This window comes from Oncorhynchus mykiss, chromosome 19, assembly GCF_057628025.1.
Source record: "Oncorhynchus mykiss isolate SJ-2025 chromosome 19, ASM5762802v1, whole genome shotgun sequence".
NCBI lineage: Eukaryota > Metazoa > Chordata > Actinopteri > Salmoniformes > Salmonidae > Oncorhynchus > Oncorhynchus mykiss.
In genome coordinates, this window is record NC_143040.1 from 67624994 (window position 1) to 67643297 (window position 18304).

Sequence of the window (18304 nt, forward strand, 5' to 3'; positions counted from 1 at the left end):
CCATTTATTGATCCTGACTAAATAACAGCCATTTATTGATCCTGACTAAATAACAGCCATTTATTGATCCTGACTAAATAACAGCCATGTATTGATCCTGACTAAATAACAACCATTTATTGATCCTGACTAAATAACAGCCATTTATTGATCCTGACTAAATAACAACCATTTAATGATCCTGACTAAATAACAACCATTTATTGATCCTGACTAAATAACAACCATTTATTGATCCTGACTAAATAACAACCATTTATTGATCCTGACTAAATAACAACCATTTATTGATCCTGACTAAATAACAACCATTTATTGATCCTGACTAAATAACAGCCATTTATTGATCCTGACTAAATAACAACCATGTATTGATCCTGACTATATAACAACCATTTATTGATCCTGACTAAATAACAGCCATTTATTGATCCTGACTAAATAACAACCATTTAATGATCCTGACTAAATAACAACCATTTATTGATCCTGACTAAATAACAACCATTTATTGATCCTGACTAAATAACAACCATTTATTGATCCTGACTAAATAACAACCATTTATTGATCCTGACTAAATAACAACCATTTATTGATCCTGACTAAATAACAACCATTTATTGATCCTGACTAAATAACAACCATTTATTGATCCTGACTAAATAACAACCATTTATTGATCCTGACTAAATAACAACCATGTATTGATCCTGACTATATAACAACCATTTATTGATCCTGACTAAATAACAACCATTTATTGATCCTGACTAAATAACAGCCATTTATTGATCCTGACTAAATAACAACCATTTATTGATCCTGACTATATAACAACCATTTATTGATCCTGACTAAATAACAACCATTTATTGATCCTGACTAAATAACAACCATGTATTGATCCTGACTATATAACAACCATTTATTGATCCTGACTAAATAACAACCATTTATTGATCCTGACTAAATAACAGCCATTTATTGATCCTGACTAAATAACAACCATTTATTGATCCTGACTAAATAACAGCCATTTATTGATCCTGACTAAATAACAACCATTTATTGATCCTGACTAAATAACAACCATTTATTGATCCTGACTAAATAACAACCATTTATTGATCCTGACTAAATAACAGCCATTTATTGATCCTGACTAAATAACAACCATTTACGGATCCTGACTAAATAACAACCATTTATTGATCCTGACTAAATAACAACCATTTATTGATCCTGACTAAATAACAACCATTTACGGATCCTGACTAAATAACAACCATGTATTGATCCTGACTAAATAACAACCATTTATTGATCCTGACTAAATAACAACCATGTATTGATCCTGACTAAATAACAACCATGTATTGATCCTGACTAAAGAACAACCATTTATTGATCCTGACTAAATAACAACCATTTAATGATCCTGACTAAATAACAGCCATTTATTGATCCTGACTAAATAACAACCATGTATTGATCCTGACTAAAGAACAACCATTTATTGATCCTGACTAAATAACAACCATTTAATGATAATGACTAAATAACAGCCATTTAATGATCCTGACTAAATAACAGCCATTTATTGATCCTGACTAAATAACAACCATTTAATGATAATCACTAAATAACAGCCATTTAATGATCCTGACTAAATAACAGCCATTTATTGATCCTGACTAAATAACAACCATTTATTGATCCTGACTAAATAACAACCATTTAATGATAATGACTAAATAACAGCCATTTAATGATCCTGACTAAATAACAACCATTTATTGATCCTGACTAAATAACAACCATTTAATGATAATGACTAAATAACAGCCATTTAATGATCCTGACTAAATAACAACCATTTTAATTTAAAATATGTACTATGAATATTCATCTTTATAATAAGTCATAATAAAGTCTCACATATGCTTATAGCAAGTAGCCTAATAAAGCATTATAAGAGCCTATTACCATACCCGGTGCAAAGCGGATAACAGACAGCTGTTCATTCCCATCTGTGTGCACTGTGACTAGATCCTTAGAGTCGGTATCCAGCACCAGCCACCTGTGTGACGAAAGAAACCCATCTTCTCATTATCAAAAGTATACTAACACATCTCATATCTGCTGTAATTTCACAAAGCCCACTTTGAGACTCCTATCGTAATGAAAAAAACACTATAGAAATGACATGTGTGGTTGTTGTTGTTGTTATTATTATTACGGGCAGATCTCTATGGCTTTTGTGATGGAATTGGCATAGTACGATTCTCCTTCGAGCACTACGCTGTCACCTGCCGGTCTGCGTTCCTATAGCAACCACTGCTCCAGAGGGATGGAATCCAGCAGACTGGGCCGCGTCCTACCCGTGAAAGAAAACGAAAGGAAGTTTCACGTCAATGCTGCATCCTGAAACCTTTGCCACACCCAAATAACCAGCCCCAGTGAAGAACTAATACAACACAAAGAGACTGAAGTTTTTTGGAGATGTATAAACACAAAGTCTTGAGATAATTACCCTACGCTTTCCTGCGCTATCTTAGAACCCAGACTGAGTTTTTCCTGAAGCAGGTCATGTGGTGAGATAAGGCCAACCCCCCAATATATTTGGCGTGCCGTCATTGCTGGCTATACAGCACAAACAGATCTGTGACCAAGCTAAGCTCGTGACCCTTCTACTCATACAGTTATCTGAGTGTAATGTGTGAGGTTCAGGGTTGTCCCCAGGGGGCGCTGTCTGTCTGTCCGTCTACCTCCATAGTCTTGGTCCAGACAGGCTGATGTGAGGAGGAGTCCCACAGGCTGACGTGCTTGTCGTGACCACAGGTGAGGAAGTGGGGCTTCCAGGGGTGCACGGCCAACCCCCACAGCTCATCTGTGTGACCCTGGAGAAGGTAGGGAGGCCAGTTAGCATATCATCATTTAACAGCTACATCTCTTCGAAATGTTAGGTTTAATGTCTGCATGAACTAGAATGTCAGATAATTGTACCCACTTGAGTGATGGGGGTAAATTCGCCATATAAACTGCCTTGTAGAACATAGTTCCTGGTGGTCCCAATAAGTACACTCTCCCCTTTGCCCTCGGCAACAGTCCGGACAGGACCAAATAATTCAGGAACCTGGGACAAGGTGTGAAAATAAATAATATTATTCATATCAACGGTAAGCTTCCTGCCACAGTGGATGTGAGGGCTGTTTACTCTGTCTTTTCATTGTTTCATATCACAGATGGCTGAGTGAGTGTGTGTGTGTGTGTGTGTGTGTGTGTGTGTGTGTGTGTGGGGGGGTGGGGGTATGGACACCGGAAAACAGAGTGGTGTTTGCATTGTACAAATCATTGGTATTATTGTTTCCATCATATAAAATACATATACAGTGCATTCAGAAAGTATTCAGACCCCTTCACTTTTTCCACATGTTGTTACGTTACAGCCTTATTCTAAAATGGATTTAATTGTTCCCCCCCTCATCAATCTACACACAATACCCCATAATGACATCACAATACCCCATAATGACATCACAATACCCCATAATGACAAAGAAAAAGCTTGTTTTAGACAAATTTAAAAAAAACTGAAATATTACATTTACATAAGTATTCAGACCCTTTACTCAGTACTTTGTTGAAGCACCTTGGGGGGGCGATTACAGCCTCAAGTCTTCTTGAGTATGACGCAACAAGCCTGGCACACCTGTATTTGAGGAGTTTCTCCCATTCTTCTCTGCAGATCCTCTCAAGCTCTGTCAGGTTGGATGGGGAGCATTGCTACATAGATATTTTCATTTCTCTCCAGAGAGTGGCTCAGGCTCACATTTAGAGACTTGTCCCAAAGCTACTATTGCGTTGTCTTGGCTGTGTACTTAGGGTCATTGTCCTGTTGGAAGGCGAACCTTCGCCCCAGTCTGACGTCCTGAGCACTCTGGAGCAGGTTTTCATTAAGGATCTCGCTGTACTTTGCTCTGTTCATCTTTCCCTCGATCCTGACTAGTCTCCCAGTCCCTGCTGCAGAAAAACATCCCCACAGCATGATGCTGCCACCACCATGCTTCACCATAGGGATAGTGCCATGTTTCCTCCAGATGTGACGCTTGGCATTCAGGCCAAAGAGTACAATCTTGGTTTCATCAGACCAGAGAATCTTGTTTCACATGATCTGAGAGTCCTTAAAGTGCCTTTTCGCAAACTCCAAGCGGGCTGTCATGTGCTTTTGACTGAGGAGTGGCTTACGTCTAGTCACTCTACCATAAAGGCCTGATTGGTGGAGTGCTGCAGAGATGGTTGTCCTTCTGGACGGTTCTCCCATCTCCACAGAGAACCTCTGGATCTCTATCAGAGTGACCATCGGGTTCTTGGTCACCTCCCCAATTGCTCAGTTTGGCCGGGCAGCCAGCTCTAGGAAGAGTCTAGGTGGTTCCAAACTTATTCTATTTAAGAATGATGGAGGTCACTGTGTTCTTGGGGACCTTCAATGCTGCAGACATTTTTTGGTACCCTTTCCCAGAGCTGTGCCTCGACACAATCCTGTCTCTGAGCTCTACGGGCAACTCCTTTCAACCTCATGGCTTGGTTTTTACTCTGACATACATTGTTAACTGTGGGACCTTATATAGACAGGTGTGTGCTTTTCCAAATCATGTCCAATCAATTTCTGTTTTCACTTTGGCATTATGGGGTATTTTGTGTAGATTGGGTAGGAAAAAAGGAGTTAATACATTTTAGAATAAGGCTGTAACGTAACAAAATGTGAAATAAGGGAATGGGTGTGAATACTTTTCGAATGCACGGTACATGCATCAACCAAGACCCACATATTCCTGAAAAAGCTAGCATCTTTTTGCTAAATGTGTATTCGTGAAAGCCAAGCGAAGCCAGGCTTCCCCCCAAAATTGACCCCCACCCCCCTAAATAACATTAAATAATTTATCTTTCATCTCTGTGTTTCATAAATGTCCTTCAATTCGCAAGAGGCTAAATGTATCACACCAGAGAAAGCATCTGAGCGAGCTAAACAGCGGCCCTCTGTTTCAGTATATGTAGCCCATGTATCTGATGCTGTCTGCACTAAAAGTGTATGGCATTATTGCCACCCGTAGCATTGAATACAATAGCAAGGGAAGCCAGTGAGGCATTTGGCCTCCCTTGATAATAAAAAATATATAATAATAGCCCATCAGTGTTGAGCTAAACCAAATGAGGTCAACTGTTAATGGTCCTGGCGCACCAAAAAGATGACAGAAGAAATGTAATTTTTGTATCTCACTGTGTCGTTGTCCTCTGTAGCTAGCTAAAATCATCCCTTTCCTAAATTAGCTATGGATGGAGATAGGTATTTGGACTTGTGGTTTTACTTAATTCTCTGTACTGGACAATGATTATAACAGCGATTCTGATCCACCCATTAATGCATACATTGTGCCCCTGGCCTGAGAGGATGGAAGTTCAATATGTAACTAGATGTAGTAGGCTAATGTTAACTAGCTGGCTCATCATTGCCCATGAAAGGAAGTTAGGCTATTGAGTAAGCATTTTTAGCCAGGTAGTCTAGGACAACAAAAACTAAAAGTGTGTACTGTATGACAGAGTGATAGACCATTTCGGCAACATGAAAGAGAGAAAGGATGTCGTTGGCGTTTCTCTACAAGTAGGGTGAGTCAACATGTTTTTTCTACTTGCACACACACATAAATTAGCAACATGGACAGCCACATCATATTTAGCTTACGTTGATTGGACTAAATCGTGGTATCTTTAAGTTGTCACTTTATTAGACTAAGCAGAGGTGATTTGATAATGTTGAATTGTTGAAGTTGAAATGGTGCTGGAATGCTGGAGGCAGAAACTGTTTTCATTGTGACTTGCGGCAACTCTCCGTGGTTCTAAATCAATAGTTGTTAGTGGTCCAAAAATGTTGGAAACATTAATTTGCTTGACCATGCTGTAGGTCATGTAAATTATATTTTACCCCAATTTCGTGGTATCCAATTGGTAGTTAGTCTTGTCTTATCGCTGCAACTCCTGTACGGACTCGGGAGAGGTGAAGGTCGAGAGCCGTGAGGCCTCCGAAACACAACCCAACCAAGCCACACTACTTCTTGACACAATGCCCACTTAACCCGGAAGCCAACCACACCAATGTATCGGAGGAAACACTGACGACCGTGACAGTGTGCACTGGGCCAGGCCTGCCACATGAGTCACTAGTGCGTGATGCGACAAGGACATCCCTGTCAGCCAAACCCTCCCCTAACCCAGATGACGCTGGGTCAATTGTGCACCTTCCCATGGGTCTCCTGGTCACGAACCCAGAATCTCTAGTGGCACAGCTAGCACTACCATGCAGTGCCTTAGACCACTGCGATGCCTTAAACCACTGCGATGCAGTGCCTTAGACCACTGCGCCACTCCGGAGGCCATATAACTGTTTGTTACATGCAATATTTACTCTGGTTTTGTGATGAAACAAATGTGTGGTTGAATTTATTCTGCCGCTGTGTGACTTTTCGTTGTCTCGGTGGCGTATGAACTAACAGGTTATAGAGAAAACAACACAATTGTCACGCATTTTTTCTGGCTTGTCTTTCCAAGTGATTTTACCCACACGCTGCTACTGATCTCACCTCAACCGATTGTATCTGCTGGTAGCTCCCATCCCAAGAGATGAGTTTCCGATCTTTTCCCCCTGACACCAGTGTGCCACTCCTCAACATACACAGCGCAAAGATGCTCCCATCGTGTGCGCCCTGAATGGCGTGGCTAATTCGATTAGTGCCTGCATGACAGAGAGAAAGACAGAACACACTTGGAGAAGGCAGAAGATAGTGGTTTGTTCTACCTCACAACACATGTTCCTCTCACAAGACAGGCCTTGTTGTTCTATTCTAGGCATGACCCTGTTCTGACCCTAGCAATATGACAACTCTCTCATAATAAAGAGCCTTTGATGAGCCAAAATGTCTGACATCAGCAGCAAAGCCCATGCGTAAGAGATACAAACTTTGAAAACAACAGGACGTGCAACTGGGGAAGGATAAATACTCAGCAGGTCTGTTTCATTTGCTTCACTTTGGGAAAAAAACTAAAACTTTCCGGAATTGTATTTTCTCTTCAAGATATATGCGTGGAACTTGTGAGGTGTTAATACCCCAGCATTTTGTTGGATGTGAGCTTTGCTTTATTACTTCACTTTCCTTACAACTAACATAAAGTGTAGTAAAGATTTTACATTTCGATCTATTGAATAACAGGTTCACCTTTCCCCCACACCAGTATATTTCCACTTGAGTCTCCAGTTATGGTGTCTCCATTTTCTGAAAAAGTCACACTCAAGACGAACTTGGGCTTCTCTTGTTTCTGTAAGAAATAAAAAATATGGCTTTATTTACTTGGGGGGCAGAGATAGAACTGAATTGCAGACATGTAGCTTCACTAAACACTACAGAACCTTCTCTTACATGTGGTAAAGAACTAAAGCAACACAGACAGTCCTTGCTACATCGACTTTGGCAACAAAAAAAAGCTTCTGCTAAATGGCGTAAATCATATTGATTTTGACAAATACATTTGATCCTAAAACTCAAGATTATCTAGCAGATGAACATAAAGACGGTATAAATAAGAGAACTCAAGTCGTACCTCAAACAAGCCTTGCTTCTTGACAAGGGTGCCCCTTTCCAGAGTCCAGAAGTAGAGGTGGGACTTCCCACACGTGACTATGATGTTGGTGTCGGTGGGGTGGAAGTCGGCAGCGAACACTCCCTCGTTGGAACACTGTACCGGGGACAGAAAGAGCCATGGTTACTGGTGTTTCAGAGTGCTTCTGACTCTTATCTGTTTCAGGAGCAATGTGAACATTCTGAGGCTATGACTGAACATTCACTTTTTAAATCATCAGAGCATTTCAAATGTCTATGAGGATATATAGAGCAACTCAGGTAAGGTTTTCCTGAGACCTGAAGACTTGTGCGTTGGATCCCCAAGCTAATGCCTAGAATTTAGCTCAAAGGGCTAACACATGTTCAAACCACAGGTCACACACACACACACACACACACACACACACACACACACACACACACACACACACACACACACACACACACACACACACACACTCACCTTGACGTCAGCCAGTCTCTCCTCTCTCTGCCAGTCCCACACGGACAGAACATGGTCGTTGGAGTCGTCTACTACACACAGTGTGTTGCCTCCGTTCTGCACCAACCAACAGAGAGAGGGATCAGCCCAGTCTTCAGTTATTTAAGAAAGCTTTTCTGACCAGTCAAAGCACACTCAAAATCTGGTTCATATATTAGCTATGATTGTTTTCATGAAGGGTCCATAGCTTACCGATTTTGAGAATGCGAGGCAAACCAGGGCGCGGTCAAAGAAGCCTGTTCCCAGAACGTGGAGGGTGTTGAGACTCACTGAGTCCCAAACCCGCACATGAGGAGCCAACTGCTGTCAGCACACACACACACACACACACACACACACACACACACACACACACACACACGCACACACGCACACACGCACACAGACACAGACACACACATATTATTTCTAATCATGAAATAAGTGAAGTGATCATAGATTTAAAGTTATGTGACAATGAGAGGTCCCTTACTTTGCCATCGGAAGAGGTGCCTGCCACCTGTCCCGTTGCTATGGTGATTTTATCAGGATGGACAGCCAGGCTATAGGAACAGAGAGACGGCGAACACTTTGAACATCTGAATGGCCGATACCAACAATTAAGAAAAACCACAGAGACCTCAAAGCAGATCAAAGAGAAATGTTTTCGACGAAACTGTGAGTTGCTATCATATTATGTTGTTCTGTCAAACACAAGGTCATGGGGTTTCGTTACAGGAAGTCATGTCTGATTTGATTCTTACCGATGTTGACAAGACTCCTCCCTCTTCTATTACCGATGGCTGATAGTACACTACAGGAGGACACTACAGAAGGACACTACAGACGGACACTAAAGAAGGACACTACAGAAGGACACTACAGAAGGACACTACAGAAGGACACTACAGAAGGACACTACAGGAGGACACTACAGAAGGACACTACAGAAGGACACTACAGAAGGACACTACAGAAGGACACTACAGAAGGACACTACAGGAGGACACTACAGAAGGACACTACAGACGGACACTAAAGAAGGACACTACAGAAGGACGTTACACCTTAGAGAGATATAAGAGAATGTCCGAGGCACCTGTACTACAGAGCGAGAAGAAAGCTAACGTCTTATTAATTAAATGTTCATTGTCAGCGTGACCCCAGGCCGACCCCTCGTCTGTTAATATGCCAGTGAGTTTTTACCTCATTATATTTCCTACCAGCCTTTTTTTTCTCCGTCAGATAATTACCTGCCCGACACTATAACTGAGGAAAAGCAGCTGCAGACCAGCCACTCATTTACTTTAGCCCGCCTCATTATGAAGGGGTTATTCCATAGGATTAGACAGGAATACTGATCGAAGCAGGTGGGCGACAAGCACATATAACAAAGCACAGCTTTTTCATCAATTAAGCCCTTCCAACTTGGAGTTGTGTTGCCTGTTTCTTTGGATAGCGGAAAGATAGCAAATTATTTCAATACATTGCTTAATAAATGTTGAATACTGTCGGTCTGAGAATACTATACACGGCAGATGGTGACAATGATTTAGGGGTTAAATAGTATCTTTTGGCATGACGCAGCGGGTAACCTAGTGGTAGAGCATTGGACCAGTAACCGAAAGGTTGCTGGATCTAATCCTCGAGCTGACAAGGTAAGAATCTGTCGTTCTGCCCCTGAGCAAGGCAGTTAACCCACTGTTCCCCGGGCGCCGAAGACGTGGATGTCGATTATGGCAGCCCCCCGCACCTCTCTGATTCAGTTGTAAAGCTGACTAGGTATCCCCCCTTTCCCTATCCCTCTCTGAATCTTAGGCCCTACTACTTGATGTTTGACAAGTGTCCAGATAAGAACATCATCACACATCAGATTGAAATGCTGTCCACTGATAGGTGACAGAACACAGCATACAGGAGAGATATAGTGTTGTGTCATATCCTGTTTCCTCTCACCACTTGATGTCGTCCGTGTGGCCGGTGTAGTGTCTCTGGAGCTGCTCGTCCACGTTGTAGAGAACCACCACAGAAGCAATGAAGTACACCGTCTCTCCCGTGGGTAACAGGTACAGGTTAGAGCGACAGTCACGTCCCCTGTACCCATAACTGGACATTTAGGTCAAGAGCCACACAACTTCAACGGAACATCAAATGTAGCCTACATATAAACCAATCTAGAATGTCTGAATTCAACGAGGCACGTTAATAAGAGCTCTTGGGCTCCTTAGGGCCACCGTAGTCTATATTTACAACCTAATCAACCAGCATGCACCCAACCTTCCAGGGTTCCAAATGGATAATTCAGTAAGATACAGAATGTCAGTTCTAGCCACCTTTCCTTTGTTGGAAAATTCACAGTCGCCTTCAGGCAAAACACTAGACTGAACACAGAACATTCATTATTTTATCCTGATGCTGGTGTTTCCAGAAATAGGCTTTTTTTATACCCAGTATAATCTTCTCTCTCTCTCTCTCTCTCTCTCTCTCTCTCTCTCTCTCTCTCTCTCTCTCTCTCTCTCTCTCTCTCTCTCTCTCTCTCTCTCTCTCTCTCTCTCTCTCTCTCTCTCTCGCTCTCTCTCTCTCTGCTGAAATGGGGGTTGATACCTTCAGGGACAGAGAGGAGGAGAGAGGAGGGAGCTGACTACATTTTCAGCTCAGCCTGCTGACTTTTGAGTTTATGCAATTGCTGAATGCAAGAAAGCAGGGTTTGTATTTCAGTATGCAGTAGAGATGAATAGGAAATAAATATATTTTGGAGCATCCAGGAGATGTGACTTTTCATTCACGGCTGTGCAATCTGAATGTTACTTAGCAATACATGGGGGATACATCTTACAATACATCTCTGGTCTGAAAGCTTAGATTGTTGTGAACATACACTACTGTTCAAAAGTTTGGGGTCATAGAAATGTGTTTTCGAAAGAAAAGCACTTTTTTTGTCCATTAAAATAACATCAAATTGATCAGAAATACAATGTTGACATTGTTAATGTTGTAAATGACTATTGTAGCTGGAAAAGGCAGATTTTATTTATGTAATATCTACATAGGCGTACAGAGAACCATTATCAGCAACCATCACTCCTGTGTTCCACTTGTTGTGTTAGCTAATCCACGTTTATCATTTTAAAAGGATAATTGATCATTAGAAAACCCTTTTGCAATTATGTTAGCACAGCTGAAAAGTGTTGTTCTGATTAAAGAAGCAATAAAACTGGCCTTCTTTAGACTAGTTGAGTATCTGGAGCATCAGCATTTGTGGGTTCGATTACAGGCTCAAAATGGCCAGAAACAAATAACGTTTCTAGGTGACCCCAAACTTTTGAACGGTAGTGTACGTTGAGAGTTGTAACACCACTTCATCAGTTTCTTATCTTTTGAAATATACATTTTCTATTGGCCTTCCATATTTGAAAATGACCTCACTGCCCTGAAAAAGGATACACCCAGTCCAGCTTGAGCTTCTTGTTTGGCAGGTCCGATTTGGCTTCCAGGCAATAGGTCTCAACAAGGTCTTTAGCCATGTACATGGTGATGGGCCGTCCCTTCAAATACATTTTCACATATCCTTCCTCTAAAAGAAGCAACAGACATTTTCAGTGAACAATTTGTCATGACTCATTGGTAATGAGGAGGAGTGTTTGTGATGGTGAGAACAGTGTGTGAGAGGAGCGAGAATAAAGAGGGGTGTAGAGACTCTTGAGAATAAAGCTGGGGTGTAGAGACTCTTGAGAATGAAAGAGGGGTGTAGAGACTCTTGATAATGAAAGAGGGGTGTAGAGACTATTGAGAATAAAGAGGGGTGTAGAGACTCTTGATAATGAAAGAGGGGTGTAGAGACTATTGAGAATAAAGAGGGGTGTAGAGACTTGAGAATTAAAGAGGGGTGTAGAGACTCTTGAGAATAAAGCTGGGGTGTAGAGACTCTTGAGAATGAAAGAGGGGTGTAGAGACTCTTGATAATGAAAGATGGGTGTAGAGACTATTGAGAATAAAGAGGTGTGTAGAGACTTGAGAATGAAAGAGGGGTGTAGAGACTCTTGAGACTAAAGGGGGGGGGGGGGTGTAGAGACTCTTGAGAATGAAAGAGGGGTGTAGAGACACTTGATAATGAAAGAGGGGTGTAGAGACTATTGAGAATAAAGAGGGATGTAGAGACTTGAGAATTAAAGAGGGGTGTAGAGACTCTTGAGAATAAAGCTGGGGTGTAGAGACTCTTGAGAATGAAAGAGGGGTGTAGAGACTCTTGAGAACGAAAGAGGGGTGTAGAGACTCTTGAGAACGAAAGAGGGGTGTAGAGACTCTTGAGAATAAAGAGGGGTGTAGAGACTCTTGATAATGAAAGAGGGGTGTAGAGACTATTGAGAATAAAGAGGGGTGTAGAGACTTGAGAATTAAAGAGGGGTGTAGAGACTCTTGAGAATAAAGCTGGGGTGTAGAGACTCTTGAGAATGAAAGAGGGGTGTAGAGACTCTTGATAATGAAAGAGGGGTGTAGAGACTATTGAGAATAAAGAGGGGTGTAGAGACTTGAGAATGAAAGAGGGGTGTAGAGACTTGAGAATAAAGGGGGGGTGTCGAGACTCTTGAGAACGAAAGAGGGGTGTAGAGACTCTTGAGAGCGAAAGAGGGGTGTAGAGACTCTTGAGAATGAAAGAGGGGTGTAGAGACTCTTGAGAACGAAAGAGGGGTGTAGAGACTCTTGATAATGAAAGAGGGGTGTAGAGACTATTGAGAATAAAGAGGGGTGTAGAGACTTGAGAATTAAAGAGGGGTGTAGAGACTCTTGATAATGAAAGATGGGTGTAGAGACTATTGAGAATAAAGAGGGGTGTAGAGACTTGAGAATGAAAGAGGGGTGTAGAGACTCTTGAGAATAAAGGGGGGGAGTAGAGACTCTTGAGAACGAAAGAGGGGTGTAGAGACTCTTGAGAACGAAAGAGGGGTGTAGAGACTCTTGAGAACGAAAGATGGGTGTAGAGACTCTTGAGAATAAAGAGGGGTGTAGAGACTTGAGAATGAAAGAGGGGTGTAGAGACTCTTGAGAATAAAAGAGGGGTGTAGAGACTCTTGAGAATAAAAGAGGGGTGTAGAGACTCTTGAGAATGAAAGAGGGGCGTAGAGACTCTTGATAATGAAAGAGGGGTGTAGAGACTCTTGAGAATAAAGGGGGGTGTAGAGACTTGAGAATGAAAGAGGGGTGTAGAGACTCTTGAGAATAAAGGGGGGTGTAGAGACTCTTGAGAATGAAAGAGGGGTGTAGAGACTCTTGAGAACGAAAGAGGGGTGTAGAGACTCTTCAGAATGAAAGAGTGGTGTAGAGCAGTGGGGGCTGTTGAAGGGAGGACGGCTCATAATATTGTCTGGAAAGGAGTGAACGGAATGGCATCAAACACACGGAACCCACGGAACCCATGTATTTGATGTGTTTGATGTATTTGATAAAATTCCACTCACTCCACTCCATCCACTACCATGAGCCTGTCCTCCCCAATTAAGGTGCCACCAACTTCCCGTGGTGTAGAGATGATGAGAATGAAAGAGGGGTGTAGAGATGATCAATAGTTTAGAGGGGTGTAGAGACGATCAATAGTTTAGAGGGGTGTAGAGATGATCAATAGTTTAGAGGTGTGTAGAGACGATCAATAGTTTAGAGGGGTGTAGAGATGATCAATAGTTTAGAGGGGTGTAGAGACGATCAATAGTTTAGAGGGGTGTAGGGATGATCAATAGTTTAGAGGGGTGTAGAGATGATCAATAGTTTAGAGGGGTGTAGAGACGATCAATAGTTTAGAGGGGTGTAGATACGATCAATAGTTTAGAGGGGTGTAGAGATGATCAATAGTTTAGAGGGGTGTAGATATGATCAATAGTTTAGAGGTGTGTAGAGACGATCAATAGTTTAGAGGGGTGTAGAGACGATCAATAGTTTAGAGGGGTGTAGAGACGATCAATAGTTTAGAGGGGTGTAGAGATGATCAATAGTTTAGAGGGGTGTAGAGATGATCAATAGTTTAGAGGGGTGTAGAGACGATCAATAGTTTAGAGGGGTGTAGAAACGATCAATAGTTTAGAGGGGTGTCATGGTTATGAGATGTTGATATACATTTTAAAAATGAAAAGTTTTAAAGGAGTGAATGCATTTAGTAAAGGAAACTATAGATCAGCAAAACACAGAGATAGATAGGCTTTCATTTTCCTTTTATTCAGATAATAACAACGAATGATGCAAAATGAACAGAGAAGACAACATGCATACGGTGCCACAGCAAGAGAAGCAAAAACAACCAAGAAGAAACAAAACACAGAAAAAAAACATGAAACATGACGGTCATGGAGAGGAATGCTTTTTCAAGTCCATTTTTTCAATCTAATGCAAAGAGCTGGTATAGACCTAGCTTAGTAACAGATTTGGAAGTACTGGCTAGGTGATTTGACGGGGCTCCTGTAGTTCGGAGTGTCTAAAGGAGTGTGGCTAACTGACTTTTTCAGGGGGATAGTGAACGTCGGGGTTTTCCTGACTCCAGTGGACCTGACAGACCTGTCAGGTGCATTCTTGGAGTCAGGCGCCGTGTGGGGAGCGGAGGAGCGGCCAGACACGGCTGCTACACTTGGTTTGGGCGCCTCGGCGGTTCCAATCCTTTTCGATGGGCGGGACAGGTATATCTGCACGGTTACTAGGTAGGTTAGGTGGAAGAGTTGGAAATGAGGCCAGTGGGAAGGAGGAGGAGGGGTCAGTAGAATATATCGAAGTTAGATTTGATCGACAACTTGCTGTTCTGCCACAATGGACGACCACAAAACACGGGACTGGTACTAGACAAGCTACCGTATCTACTGGTTAACAACCGCTGGTGGGCTAAACTACTGGGGCTCTCACTCTTCAAGTTACGCTTGAGACTTTTACTAAAAGAGTGCATTAGTGGCTCAACACATGTCAACTAATGTCCATGATAAACATGAGACAGTAAAGCGTCTCTTTTTTGATCTACTTTAGCTGGCATCAGGGTGAATAACATTCATCTTTAAATATGTTCACTTGACCTACCATGCTTATCTTATGTATTTTTTAATATTTAATTTTTTGTGCTGTTGCCACTGACAGCATTGAATTTGTCCATGAGGACCATGAGTTTCACGAGAGTCTGCTTCCAAACATGTCTTTTTCATCTTTCTTTAGCCAGACTTGTGGAAATTGGGCATAAGCTGTCCATCAAACACTCCGTACTGAAGGCCATGCAAGAGAAGGCCACTCCAAAAAGACTTCAAAAGACATAAAGTGAAGACATTGTAATGCAAACAGCCCTTTTCAGGATATGTGATACCAACACTCTGAAAAGGGGGCTCTTAGGAGATCAGGGTGCATTGTAGGAAATATTTGGTGGGGTTCCTATGGTGACGAGGACAAAAGAGAGCTGTGTGGCTGTGAGCAAACATATCTACAACGTGGCAATTCCACACTAAGCTTAACAGCAGGTCTAAAAGCATCACTGCAATCAACCAGACACAGTTCAGACTCAGGTTTCCCAAACTCTGCACTATAACTACACAGCGGATTCAAATAATAATCTCATCATCAAACTTTGATTATTTGAATCAGCTGTGTAGTGCTGGGACCAAAATCCAAAATGTGTACCCAGAGGGGGCCCAAAGACCGAGTTTGGGAAACCCTGTGTTAGGAGTGTGTATATTAGTCCACAGTTAGCTGACATATTGGAGAGGGAAACTATCACACTCACTGTCAACCCAAACCCACCCGTGCCACGGGGCTGCTCTCTGTGCATTGGGCCTATGACTCACAGGCAAAAGGAGTCAGACAGTAGCCTATACTGTACGTTCTCGCACGAGACAAGAACAATTGCTGTAGTCTAAGTCTAATAGCACCAGGTATGTGTAACGTAATATCCTGCCGACTACGCCATATTGTGATATGGAGGGGTCTTAGCTACCACACTATTTCTTTGGGTGCAATTCCCATGATGGTGGCGTAGTGTGTCAGATAACCCGGCCTCCCCCCACGCCACATACAGCTCCTTTATGTGTAGATGAACTATTTGTCTAAGGCCTTAGGAGAACACAATGTTCAGAGAGCTGCTAACGTAAGGGGGCTTGAGGACCAAAACCTACCTTTGCAGTGTGTCACTCGTCGCATCCCTCGTGTGTTCAGAGAGAAGGGGACAGAAGGACCAGGTGAGGTTTTGCTTCCTGTTCCTGACCTGGACTTCCTGTTCCTGACCTGGACTTCCTGTTCCTGACCTGGAGTTCCTGTTTCTGACCTGGACTTCCTGTTCCTGACCTGGACTTCCTGTTCCTGACCTGGACTTCCTGTTCCTGACCTGGACTTCCTGTTCCTGACCTGGACTTCCTGTTCCTGACCTGGATTTGCTCATCATTGGGACTTCTTCCACTTCCTACGTTTTATGGAAGCGCCTTGCCTCAGCCTTGACAACACTTACTCTATTGTGCTTGAGGTATCTTCTGTTTGAATCTAGGCAAATCATCCATCCATCCATCTATTCATCTATCCATCTGATCTACCAGTCTGAACAGGAGCATCTGACAACTTCACATAGGCCACAGGCTAAGCATGTAGTGTTTCTGTTACTTGTTTGGTCCTTATGGATTTGTGGAAGATTAGATGTACTATAGAGAGATTCTAATCAACAGCAAATCGGGACTATTCAGATTATACGAAGGCACAGTGTCCACTGGGACTATTCAGATTATACGAAGGCACAATGTCCATTGGGACTATTCAGATTATATAAAGGAACAGTATCCATTGGGACTATTCAGATTATATAAAGGAACAGTATCCATTGGGACTATTTAGATTATATAAAGGAACAGTGTCCATTGGGACTATTCAGATTATATAAAGGAACAGTGTCCATTGGGACTATTCAGGCATCATCTCGATAGCTGTTATGTGTAATCAGTTATTTGCATTGACTCATTGACTCATTGACTCGTTGACTCGTTGCCTCATTGACTCGTTGACTCGTTGACTTCTCCTTAAGGTTGAAGGTTTATGACACTACCCTGGGACTGTGCTGGTCTGATCAGGCTATTATAGACAATAATTGATTCAAATCATCAACAAGGATATGTTAATGTTGGTGCCAGTGCATTTTCTCTGCTGATCACCACCCACTGTCTTGCTGGAATCAAACCTCAGCCACAGTAAGGTTCAGCAAGAATCAAACCTCAGCCACAGTAAGGTTCAGCAAGAATCAACCCCCAGCAACAGGTTCAGAGGGGTGATGATCAATCAGGGAGAATTACACCAGATAAATCAGCCTAATGGGATACAGCAATCTAATTTCCCCAGTGATCAATACCACTCTGGAGATCTCATAGTGTTTACTGTTACTACTACTGTATACAGACGCATACAGTAAAACGTGTAGTACAGGTATATAGCTCCAGGTAAGGAAACAGGAAAAAGGAAATCAGATAACAATGGAGGTTGAAATGCTTAATTGGAATTAATGTGAGGATGGAAGTGGTTATGGAAGGTTGGATGATTAATGGTTTAGAGGATGAATGTTTTCAACACGTTACAACAGAAACATCACCACAGCACATCACAGAACAGCCTTGAGTGGTAGTCTGTGAGCTGAGAATGAACCAAGTGAGCAAAAGTGGTCGAAAAGACGTCGTTACAACGTCATTACAACCACACACGTGTCACTATGACGTCATTGCGACCAGTTTGGCCTGATGGGGAGGAGGCGCTAACTTTAACCTGCAAAGAACTAGTAACATGTCTTACATTTGTTTTGCACATCTGTTAATTTAAACAATGCTGACAAATTTAATTAACCCTCTAACTCACAGGGAGCCAATGAGTGCATGGCATCACTGATTAGAGTACAGTTGGCTCTCACCTGTATTGAAAACGGGCTCCTTCAGTTTGCTGCAAGGTGGATGAAACAAAAAACCGGGTCAACACTTTCCGTCACTGCGACCAGGTATGTTCAATCAAGCGCAGATAAAGTTTTTGAATGATAACAAACACTACTCGAACACAGGGTCATGTGCAGTCGGGTGAAACGTTTTGAAACGGACTGAAACGGGTAGGTTTCCAATAAGAACTGCTTGTTTTAGTTTTATGTTTCAAAACATTTCACTACGGTGTGCCCTAC

The 18304-nt window shown here is 42.2% G+C and overlaps 1 protein-coding gene across 8 annotated transcripts in view; it reads right to left on the bottom strand.

The window, feature by feature from the left end:
• LOC110498199 (echinoderm microtubule-associated protein-like 1) overlaps window positions 1-18304 on the bottom strand; it is a 113683-nt gene that overhangs the window by 8815 nt on the left and 86564 nt on the right. For 2 of the 8 annotated variants that reach the window (XM_090211586.1, XM_090211583.1), the window contains exons 5-18: window positions 18047-18075; window positions 16284-16310; window positions 11602-11731; window positions 10114-10263; window positions 8651-8720; window positions 8371-8478; window positions 8140-8235; window positions 7657-7791; window positions 7275-7374; window positions 6642-6793; window positions 3014-3139; window positions 2772-2903; window positions 2313-2380; window positions 1995-2083 (exon numbers count right to left, since the gene is read on the bottom strand). In XM_090211586.1, coding sequence (XP_090067712.1) covers window positions 1995-2083; window positions 2313-2380; window positions 2772-2903; window positions 3014-3139; window positions 6642-6793; window positions 7275-7374; window positions 7657-7791; window positions 8140-8235; window positions 8371-8478; window positions 8651-8720; window positions 10114-10263; window positions 11602-11731; window positions 16284-16310; window positions 18047-18075 — 1412 coding nt within the window. Of the gene's footprint in view, window positions 1-1994; window positions 2084-2312; window positions 2381-2771; window positions 2904-3013; window positions 3140-6641; window positions 6794-7274; window positions 7375-7656; window positions 7792-8139; window positions 8236-8370; window positions 8482-8650; window positions 8721-10113; window positions 10264-11601; window positions 11732-16283; window positions 16311-18046; window positions 18076-18304 lie in introns of all 8 variants that reach the window. The other 6 variants (XM_090211585.1, XM_036955200.2, XM_090211587.1 and 3 more) reach the window with 3 other exon arrangements.